Raw genomic sequence first — 12,244 nt, forward strand, 5'->3', positions numbered from 1 at the left:
GAGGGTGGTTGGTGTGTTTGCGTGACTGTCAAGCACCCACTCCCTTTTGTTCCTACACCCTCACACTTACAGGCGTGCGTTGGTAGGCAGCAGCGCCAACGTCCGCTAAAATTGGATCGGGGACGTAAAACTTTGAACCGCCACAATCGCTGTAATAACATCGAATAATGGACAGGCAGCCTGGTGTATAACTCATTTCCTTTTAAAAAAATTGTACCCCCTTAGATCCGAATGGATTATTATATTTTCGTTTGGATCATATCAGATCAATAAGGAGCAATTTACTAAAAATAAACTTTTCGATAGATTCGTGCCGATGACATACTGCATCCTTTGTTAGTAAATTGTGTTTTGTACGACCTGCTGTATGGTAGCTGCATGATTTTCCTATGTAAAAGTTTGGGTAATTTTGCAAACTTGCGATTTTGGAGTCCTACTTTTAGAAATTCATTTTAGAAATCTATTTGTGAACACAGGATATACTTTAATGCGTTTTTCAGTATTACATATACTGTATAATATTATTACGGGAAGGTTATAGCTTATAGATAAAACATCATTTGACTTTTTTGTCACTTCACAAATTGCGGCCTGAATTTTCACCACAGTAAAAAGCAATCCATGAAAAACTCAGGAAACAGAAGTAAAAGAGTGGATAGTATAAAAACTAGATCTTTTCTCAAAATGCGAGCTTAGCGTATCGTATGGGGAAACGGCGAGCCGAAATATTAACATGAGCAATCAACGCAAATTGATGAAATGATTTAACTATCTTTTATGTCAATGACAAATAAGTGTCACTATTTGACAACCTCATATTAAAAGAAACTTTAAAAATGCTTCTTGTAAAATATATAAGAAGAGTATCCTCGCGTCAGATGATGGATACATGTCACAGAACTGAAAAGAAATTTACACACCATTACACGTATATACCACCACTGAATAAAAAGCCAGAATTGCCTCAAGTGATCAGAAGAATGATTGGACTCCGTGATATCGTTGGATTCGGTATGAATGGGCAACCGATGTATACGGATCATCCATATTTTCCGTTTCCATCAATCCGATGGAAAGAAACTACTCCAGAGATTCAGGTACATAAATGATGAAACTTACACACATTAAAATTATGCCCCAATGAACGAAAAAGGGCACTTGAAAGTCATACATCTATCAGACTTAGTGAAAAGATTTAATCTTAAATTTTGTATTATCTGAAGTCAATTATCCATAGGCATTAAGAGAGAGAGAAAGAGGTGATTGGCGTTTATTATCTAAAGAAGACAAAAAGAAAATTTACCGAAGCTCATTTCGATCAACATATTCAGAATTTTTAGCTCCTTCTACAGAATGGATGGGGATTATAGGTGTTGCTCTTATGCTGATGTCCGCCGGATTATGGCTTTATATACTCCAAAAATTGTTCGGTAAGATTCTTATGTCGTCAAATCCCCCTTGAAAATGCTGACAAATTTAACAAAAGGAACTTCCACTTCCATAAATTTCTAAATAATAAGGTTTACTTACAAGTTTGAATTGGATAAGGCAATAATTACAAACAATATTTGAATAGATAAATTTGGATTGTGTATATTCAAATTTTAGTTTATGAAGAATATCCGGACAGTTTCACATTGGAGAGTAAAGAACAACAAGTGAAGCGTATATTACGGATGGAAAATAACCCAATTCTGGGAATAGCTCATGATTATGATTATGAAAAGAATGTGTGGAAAAAGAAAATTCCTGAAAGTAGATTTTCCTTCCCAGATGGCCTAGACCTCACACAAGAGGAGTATGACGATTTAATGGACTACCAGAGTCAGAAGCAAGGTGCTTTAAAAGCTCCCGAACCATGCGAGTTCAACGTACAAGTCGAGGAGGACGACGACGATTTATTGGACGATCAGAGTCAAGAAGAAGGTGCTTCAGAGGAAACTCCCCAAAAATGCGAACTCCCAGATGTCCAACCCCCTACAGAAGAGGAGTGAACATGATAATTTATTGGACGATCGTAGACAATTTGAAATTCTCTAAGCGAATAATTAGTGTATTATCATGCAATATTAAAGAACAGATATTTTTACTTGCGAATTATCCTAACTCTAAAAAAGTATTACAAAAACTCCATTTACAAGAGTAAATAATACGCAGTACATGTATATATGAATTGAAATCCTTTATTTCTAACTTTTGCGTTCTTTTCCCGAACATTTTTTGTGGAAGCTACATAAAGCTTGGACGTAAGAAGAGAAAAAGAAAACGACCGCAGAAACGAACGTTGGAATGGGAGGAAGGGGTGCAAGGAGACGAGAGGGGATTAGGAAAAGGCGAGGGCCTTGTTCGTCCCCAGCAGGCTCGTCATTGTAGACCCTTATCTCCGATGTCCACCTACCCACCCACGCGGTAGTGTGGGTGGATGACCCTTTCCTGTTCTGAAGGGTCGAATCGGATCCGCCAGAGGGTACAGAGGGGTGAAAGCTCGTGTGGTGGCAAGCTTTCGCTAATATAAGGTTTCCAAGGGTGCGACGGACGTACGGACGGAACGTGGAGAAAACGCAAAGGCCGAGGCAGAAAGAACGACGTGGAAGGGCCTCTCTCTATATTTTATGAAACGCCAAAGTTGATCCGGGGAAAAACGATCTCGTAAAATAAAATCCTCTGCGGTTAATAGCACTCGATGGAACTTCAAACGTAGAGATAAACTAAGAGCAACTCGTTTTGACACAAACTTCATAATTTCGAAACAAATGCGACACAGGTCAATAATGTACAGGAAATTCATTAACTAAGACGACAAGTAATTATAAACCGAAAGAATAAATACGTAACTAACTTAAAACAAGAACAAGAATTTCAATTGTGTTAAACGATTTCATGAAAAATATTTATTATAAACTGGTAACAATATTGTTTCGGAGCCACGGTATCCGTTTCTTCCGATTTATTGTTCTACAAAAGCGATGGATCAAAGTCAATACGGTTTATTGTGTGGGCGCGTTAGATTTTCTCGTCAAGGTGTGTGTAGCCGGCAGGTTGAGTCTGATTCCCGTACGTGGCAAGAAATAAACGAGCTCAAATACTAACCTCCACGAGTATGGAAGACTTTAACGATTCTTGCAGTAACCGTGCATTTAAGTGGCTAAAGCGAGACAACTTTTGATGGGTTTGCTTTTATGGCGCACTTAAGGGTTAATGGTCGTCGATAACTGTGCTTCATGGGTCAGGGAAACGAGAGTTTGCACTTGCACTCAAAACTTCACCCGCATAAACATGTACAGTAGCTGCTGTAGCTCTGAGCGATTCTGCTGCTCAAGAACACTCGCAACTATGACAAACCATCGCGCCTGCCTTTAAAAATAACCAAATTTTTATTTATTAATTTTCTTCTCGTTAAAGGTATGATGATTAAAAACAATGCGTATGTGGCTAATAGCAAAAGAAAATAGTGGTGTGATATGTATAATCAACACAATTAATTGGGAAATGCTTTTGTTCGAGTCTTCGGACCATCGCCGTTAAGAATCGTCACGAAAGCGAAAATTGAAATAATCATTAACTCAAGTCTTTCTCTGTCAATGAAGTCTTCCAAATTAATCAATAATCAAGTTGATTGAATAAAAGTTGACTACAAATTATTATATACGTTACACGATAGTCTTTACAACAACTTTTTAAGATTTTATACCTTATGAGACATGAGCGAGTAGTTAGAGACATACCAGAACCAGAAATAGGAGTAAAGATTAGATAACTGTTTGCCAATAGCTAAGGATGTTGGATGTTCCAGTTTTCCGGATAATTGGAACGCTGTCCATCCCGTCTTCGGATTGATGACGATGATATCCCAAGAAAAAACGAAATTTTTATACGCCAAATTTTACTTCCCAGCTGAAACTTGTGGTAGAGTAAAATGTCATTTGAACGGCATATTTTTTAACGGTGTAACACCCAAAAATTAGGGGAGGTAAATTATAGTCCCCGATTAAGCACTGCATTGTAAGCTTTTCATTTTTTGTGTGATCAAAAGAACAGGAGGTGATGTTATCATTAAAAGTATAAAACGGTAAATTAAATGTTAAACTGCAAGTTAAACAATTTAGTCCTACTAATACTGGTGTAAAGAGTAATGACTTGTTTTATGGAGGCTGGGGCTTTTTATTCAAAAGGGGAAAACTCAATGAAACAGAATGACGAACAATTTAGAGCATTTACGACCCTTCCTTCTTTCTCTCTCTTCGTATTTTTGTTCAAAGACGAAACTACGCTTCATGAATTATAAATTAAGTTTTTCAAAAATGCGTCGTAATTACATTTTCTTATCTTCATTCGTGACAACTGTCAAACACTTCCTTTTTCCTTGTTTAATTCTCGCCTTGTGTCTCCCGGAAAGGCAATGTAAGTAGCAAATACAAGAACAAGTGGAAAATAGAGTTTTATTTAATTTTTTTTTCTACATAATGCTGTACTGAAAAAAAATGAGTTTATTATATGTAGTATGAGATTGAAAACGTTTGTTTTTTCGAAAACGAGTTTGATAGGATTATCTACAATTCAAGGGCAATTAATAAAAGGGAGAAGGTATAATTTCTTTAGAATATAAACTCAAGACGTCGTTACAATCAAACTTGTTTCAAAAGAAAATACACAAATTTTGATAGAAGTTAATTTAAGATAAGATAACTTATTAATACACTCCAGCTATGATTTTATTTCAATTTTATTAATGGTTTTTTTATAATCATACTTTTTATTACTACGGTTTCTTCATATACCAGAGAAAGAAGTTTGAGTTTTTGTGTCATCTCCAATACTCCCACTTTCTATGGGGGGACATTTTTCAATCCTTAAAAAGGGATATGCAGCAACATACAAAAAGTTTAACGAAATTTGGAAATCTGCTTTACATTGGTATCCAGGCCTAGGCAAACTGGGATAAGTAAAAATCTGATGGAAATAAAGCAGCGTGCATGTTTCATACAAAGTAAATTGTTTTACCGTGTTATTGTGAATGCTTCTGATTAAGTGTCAGAAATATTAAACATCTGTACGGGGAAAAGTGCCGGTTGGAAAAACTTGGTGTTTTTCACTTTCCTTCCTACACACACACACACACACACACACACTCATACACACAGTTACAAAGTTCGAACGAACCTACATGCAGGCCTGGATTTGATCGATAGTGTCCACCCTGGATACCGCAAGCTTTTCGTTCCTCACCCTATCCCAGGGGCCGAACACACCACCCACCCATCCAGCACACCACACCACCCCTGGTCACAACCGCCGCCGCCAGCCTGGGACAGGGGTGTGTGCGGCGACAGGAGTAACACAACATAACAGTTTTATTATGTATAATAATCTCCAACTCCGTTGTCGCAACGTTTGATGGCCCCATAACAATTATTGCACAAGTGCAAACCTCACCCCCCTCTCAGCCCTCTATGTCGTAATTGTATATTGCTCTTAACGGAAAGTGTTTCGGAAGAGGTTAATGCTCATAAAATGTTATTTGTCTATTCCCGTCAAATCAAATTCCTTCTTACGAACTAGCACGATTCCGTGGTTTAGTGCATGTCATAGAAGAGCAGCCACGCACAAATGTTAATGCAGCTGTTAGATTTGTTTTCAGTAAGAATATTTATAATTAATTAAGAAATCTCTATTGGGATGGCCACCCTTTTTCTCAGGAAAAACTTTAGAAATCGCATTCCAGAAAAAAGTAGATATAGGAAAAAGCAACACTAACGAAGTGTAGTTGTAAGAATCATCAGCGGTGGGATAGCAACAGTAATATACGTAGAAGCGATATCTTCGAAACAAAAATTACAAAGTGTGACGGTAAACAAGAAATATTCCTTAACTAAAATTTTCTCCACTTAATTCAAACCAAGATTCTGGAAACAGCTAAATTTATTTCCACGAAACTTTACTAAGAACCTTTCAATAGCTTTGATGTATTTTGGGATGTCAAAAATTTCAAAAATGGTCTATTATTAAGGAAATTTTTTTCGACTATTTGTGCCGCTCGTCTTGATTAGCAACTGGGAAACTTGGGCATACGTAGATGTTCCTTACAAAAAGTTTATCTTGCGAGTCACTTGTTTCATGTGGAGAAGCAAGTAACGGGGCGGCTGCAGCAGTTGAACGATCGGTTAGTTATTCGTTTGGTCGGTTTAACTGGTCTCTGTGTCTGTCTGTCAACAGGAAAATTTCTTGTGTCTCCACCTAAAAGACTCACTACAATAAGTCACAATAAACGAGTACAGAAAGGAAACACGGAAAATATCACTACCTAAGCCACAAGGGATGTCATTGTTTTATCTGAAATATCCAGCGTGTAAGAGAAAGCTTTGCAGAAGATCCAAAGTCAACAAAACAACGCGTCGCACAATTAGGCATATTACGGATGTCCCTAAGGTGATTTTGAAGCTGCAATACTGATTATGACCGACGAAGCTCATTTGAAGTTAAGTGGATTTGCAAATAAGCAGAATTATCGCTACTGGAGTACAGAAAACCTTCGTATTCTTTATAAAGGACTACCTCTTTCACGAGTCACTATATAGTAGGGCATTTTTGGTCAAGGTTAAATTTGATTCACATTTCTTTAAGAACAAGGAAGGCACGTCTATTACGGTTATAGAGCAATGCTGGATAACTTTTTGCCACCTCAATTGGAAGTCCTAGGACTGACAATATATGGTTGCAACAGGATCGCGGGACTGTGCGTACATTCAGAAAGACAATGGTCATTTTGCGTAACATGTTCCCTGGGCAAATAATTTCTCGATTTGACCTTCGAGATCACCAGATCTTATAGTTCCTGATTTCTTCTTATTCGTATAGAGCTATCTATAATAGTTACAGTAGCTGAAGCACAACATCCGTCAAGAAATAGAAGATGTAACGCCAAATGTCTCGACTCGAGTTATGGAATATATTGAAAACGAGCTCAGTTGTGCTTCGCAGTTAGATGCAGCTATTTGACTATTAAACTTTAAATAGATGCAAGTGTTTTACCCACGTTTTTTTACCTTTTCTTTCGTTGCACTATAAACGGCTGCTAATTATAATCGTGTACTTGATTGTGGTCGTCCCTGTAGAACGCCATGAGGTAGTAGCGTTATTTATCACAAACGAATAAACAAATTACCAGTCTATCATAAATTTCTTTTTAATACACAATACTTCCAATATTAATACTATAATTATGCTTATTAGATTAGATTACTGTTCGCAAATAGTTAAGGATGTCAGTTGTTTTAGTTTTAGGGAAATGCGAAGATTAACTCGGGATAAAAAAGAGTAGAGTGCGTGTCCAACCAGTCTTAGGACTGACGACCTTACGATGATGATGATGAATTATGCTTATTAGTTTTTTAAAGTTCACATTGGTCATACCATAAGGTCACCAATCCTAAGATTGGTTGGACACACACCTCCACTCTTTCCTATCTCGAGCTAATCTTCGCGTTTCCTTAAAACTCGAACATCACACATCAAATTAGGAAATAATGTTTTGTATAATTATTAGTGATTAAATGTATTGGCAATTGTCACAAATCAGTGTAATTAATTTCAGTTAAGAAGTTCAGAAACAATCATAAATTCCGTACATTGGCTTGCTTCCAACGAAATTCTTCGCACCTCTTCTAGTTAAGGATTTTAGAATTTTGAAATATCCTCTCTATAGCGAATCCCCATCAACACTCCATAAAATAAAACGTGTTGCGCGACAGTTTTCGGACAAAAGGGCGAAGCATTAATAATATGGATCAATTTTCCTGTTCTGCATTAATAAAAATTACGCCGAGGCCTCCTAAGTAATCACAATATGTCCCAACCCTCTTCCCAGCGGTGTGTTTTGCACTTAACCCACCCTGTCCTAAACATACACACCCCAGCCAGTCCTGCTTCAATATCGTCGCCTGACATTTGAAGCGCACGAGAAAGCGGAACGGTGTCGACCTCGACGCTGCTGCACCCTTATCTGCGGGGGTGTGTTAGCAATATCGCACGCACCCAACACCCCACTAATCAATCTACCCTGCCGCAGGCTCCTTTGACGCACACCCAAACCCCTATCTTACAATATCCTGCGGAGTCGTGAGATGGACANTCCACTTAATTCAAACCAAGATTCTGGAAACAGCTAAATTTATTTCCACGAAACTTTACTAAGAACCTTTCAATAGCTTTGATGCATTTTGGGATGTCAAAAATTTCAAAAATGGTCTATTATTAAGGAAATTTTTTTCGACTATTTGTGCCGCTCGTCTTGATTAGCAACTGGGAAACTTGGGCATACGTAGATGTTCCTTACAAAAAGTTTATCTTGCGAGTCACTTGTTTCATGTGGAGAAGCAAGTAACGGGGCGGCTGCAGCAGTTGAACGATCGGTTAGTTATTCGTTTGGTCGGTTTAACTGGTCTCTGTGTCTGTCTGTCAACAGGAAAATTTCTTGTGTCTCCACCTAAAAGACTCACTACAATAAGTCACAATAAACGAGTACAGAAAGGAAACACGGAAAATATCACTACCTAAGCCACAAGGGATGTCATTGTTTTATCTGAAATATCCAGCGTGTAAGAGAAAGCTTTGCAGAAGATCCAAAGTCAACAAAACAACGCGTCGCACAATTAGGCATATTACGGATGTCCCTAAGGTGATTTTGAAGCTGCAATACTGATTATGACCGACGAAGCTCATTTGAAGTTAAGTGGATTTGCAAATAAGCAGAATTATCGCTACTGGAGTACAGAAAACCTTCGTATTCTTTATAAAGGACTACCTCTTTCACGAGTCACTAATATATAGTGGGGCATTTTTGACCAAGGTTAAATTTGATTCACATTTCTTTAAGAACAAGGAAGGCACGTCTATTACGGTTATAGAGCAATGCTGGATAACTTTTTGCCACCTCAATTGGAAGTCCTAGGACTGACAATATATGGTTGCAACAGGATCGCGGGACTGTGCGTACATTCAGAAAGACAATGGTCATTTTGCGTAACATGTTCCCTGGGCAAATAATTTCTCGATTTGACCTTCGAGATCACCAGATCTTATAGTTCCTGATTTCTTCTTATTCGTATAGAGCTATCTATAATAGTTACAGTAGCTAAAGCACAACATCCGCCAAGAAATAGAAGATTTAACGCCTCATGTCTCGACTCGAGTTATGGAATATATTGAAAACGAGCTCAGTTGTGCTTCGCAGTTAGATGCAGCTATTTGACTAACATCATCTTTAATTGGCTTAAACTTTGAATACATGCAAGTTTTTTACCCACGTTTTTTTACCGTTTCTTTCGTTGCATTATATACGACTGCTAATTAAAATCGTGTACTTGATTGTAGTCGTCCCTGTAGAACGCCATGAGGTAGTAGCGTTATTTATCACAAACGAATAAACAAATTACCAGTCTATCATAAATTTCTTTTTAATACACAATACTTCCAATATTAATACTATAATTATGCTTATTAGATTAGATTACTGTTCGCAAATAGTTAAGGATGTCAGTTGTTTTAGTTTTAGGGAAATGCGAAGATTAACTCGGGATAAAAAAGAGTAGAGTGCGTGTCCAACCAGTCTTAGGACTGACGACCTTACGATGATGATGATGAATTATGCTTATTAGTTTTTTAAAGTTCACATTGGTCATACCATAAGGTCACCAATCCTAAGATTGGTTGGACACACACCTCCACTCTTTCCTATCTCGAGCTAATCTTCGCGTTTCCTTAAAACTCGAACATCACACATCAAATTAGGAAATAATGTTTTGTATAATTATTAGTGATTAAATGTATTGGCAATTGTCACAAATCAGTGTAATTAATTTCAGTTAAGAAGTTCAGAAACAATCATAAATTCCGTACATTGGCTTGCTTCCAACGAAATTCTTCGCACCTCTTCTAGTTAAGGATTTTAGAATTTTGAAATATCCTCTCTATAGCGAATCCCCATCAACACTCCATAAAATAAAACGTGTTGCGCGACAGTTTTCGGACAAAAGGGCGAAGCATTAATAATATGGATCAATTTTCCTGTTCTGCATTAATAAAAATTACGCCGAGGCCTCCTAAGTAATCACAATATGTCCCAACCCTCTTCCCAGCGGTGTGTTTTGCACTTAACCCACCCTGTCCTAAACATACACACCCCAGCCAGTCCTGCTTCAATATCGTCGCCTGACATTTGAAGCGCACGAGAAAGCGGAACGGTGTCGACCTCGACGCTGCTGCACCCTTATCTGCGGGGGTGTGTTAGCAATATCGCACGCACCCAACACCCCACTAATCAATCTACCCTGCCGCAGGCTCCTTTGACGCACACCCAAACCCCTATCTTACAATATCCTGCGGAGTCGTGAGATGGACAAGGGTATACGTATATTATATACGATACGTGCAGCGTAAAAACGAAACGGAAGAAACAAGTCAGTTTTTCGACGAGAAAGCCGTAGGTAATAGGATTAGGAAATTGAAAAGAAAAATAAAGCAAGCCTCGAGATTCATGAGGCACATGGAAGAACAAATTACGATTTTCGAAAGAAAACCATTTCGCAAACAACGAACCAACACTGTCACAAGTGTTATTACCGAAAACGGCAAGTTACAAAGTGAAAAAAAGAAAAAACATGAAATAAGCAAGACGATTTTGGTCAAAAATTTTCGACAAGTTCACCGGTTTAATACCTTTCGCTGTATCAGTTCGTTTTCGTGGTAATGAAAAATCATTACGGTAAAAATGAAATAAAAACAAAAGGCAAGCTGAATTAATCTACGAACATAGGAATGTAAAAAGAAACTGTTTGACAATTAAATTATGTAGTATAATTAGGAGACATTAGATGATTTTTTTTTCTTAATTATATCGAAAATCTTGTTGAAAATGGTAAAAAAAATCATTTAATGACATTTATTTAAAAAAAATTTCAGTTTTTTGCAGGTAACTTATGATCTTCGAAAAATATCAAAAACTTTTTGAGAGATAAATTATAGGAAATTAAATTCTCTACAAAAAATGTCTCATAAAATTTTCCCATAAAGTTGATGGTTGCGTCGGAAATTAAGAAAAATGTAAAAATTTTAAACCAATCCAACTTTAACGTTAAATAACTTTTGAAAAAATGAATATATCAAAAAACTGTAAGAGACCTTTTTTGTAGAGCGTTAAATTTTGTATAAAAATTTGTTTTGATCATTTTAAAATATTAACTCTAACGAGAGTTAAAAAATTCCAAAATCCAAGAGAACATCGTTCCCATGTTATTTAAATGGGAAATTGAAATTTACGATGCGGCACCTCTTAATATTAATATTAAGAGCTCTAACTTTCACAGTATTTTTTTTTTACCATTTTCAACAAGATTTTCGATATAATTAAGAAAAAAAAATCATCGATTTTTTGAAACAGTCTACTAGACATGTATAAATCAATAAACGGGTGCTCCCCCAAGGCCCAATGTTCACATCATTCTAAATTACCTGTACCAACTATGCTGTTCATATAATAGTTATTGCAATTACGTATATTTCGTTAAAAAAAAATACGAAAATCTGCAGAAAGGGTTATTATTCTATAGAACAGAAAAACAAAGAGGAGCGTCACTGCTTGAACAAACAATTTCGAGGATCGAACATTACGGCAACTAAATACTTGTGAGAAAGCGCTCAGTCTGACCAATAAATTCTATACCGTCCCTGCGGAAGAAGAGTCATCAAGCAAGCGAGCTCTTTCTCATCTGACGGCGGCTTTAAGCTTACTTGGTTCGCATGGCTTCTGAAATAACATCGCATATAGAGAGTCGCCGGTCGTCGGTGGCTGGTGGTTCTCGAGATATAGCCGCCACCGCGTCCTCTAAAAACGACGACCACTCAGCCGATGACAGTGTATAAATGATGGTGGGCGAGGAAGAGCAAACTGTCAGATCGAAGTTTGCTGCGGAACAGAAAGGGTATCAGGCAGTAAAGCAACGAGAGAGCTTTCAGCAATGTTGTTGGCCAGTTGGTGCTGCTGCTGCTGCCTTCATCGATGCCTTTGCGGACGGTCAGCTTGATGAGTCGCGATGGGATGGGAAAGAAGCGAAAGAGACGACGACGATGGGGAGGTTGAGAGGAGGACGAGAACGGGAACGGGGCTGAAGATGGAGAGAGGAGAGGAAAGGGAAGAGGGTCGGATGTTCTCGCCCAAAAGGATGAATCATGAGAGTTTGCGGCACAAGGA

The 12,244-nt window shown here is 37.7% G+C and overlaps 1 protein-coding gene across 1 annotated transcript; it reads left to right on the plus strand.

The window, feature by feature from the left end:
* The first annotated feature begins 729 nt into the window (after positions 1–729).
* Positions 730–2,089, plus strand: LOC108734798. Its single transcript, XM_018466477.1, has 3 exons — positions 730–1,097; positions 1,238–1,430; positions 1,609–2,089. Exons 1-3 carry the CDS (start codon positions 837–839, stop codon positions 1,992–1,994), a joined length of 840 nt encoding a protein of 279 aa, XP_018321979.1. The 5' UTR covers positions 730–836; the 3' UTR covers positions 1,995–2,089.
* The last annotated feature ends 10,155 nt before the right edge of the window (positions 2,090–12,244 follow it).

Source organism: Agrilus planipennis, unplaced genomic scaffold, assembly GCF_000699045.2.
Source record: "Agrilus planipennis isolate EAB-ADULT unplaced genomic scaffold, Apla_2.0 scaffold80, whole genome shotgun sequence".
NCBI lineage: Eukaryota > Metazoa > Arthropoda > Insecta > Coleoptera > Buprestidae > Agrilus > Agrilus planipennis.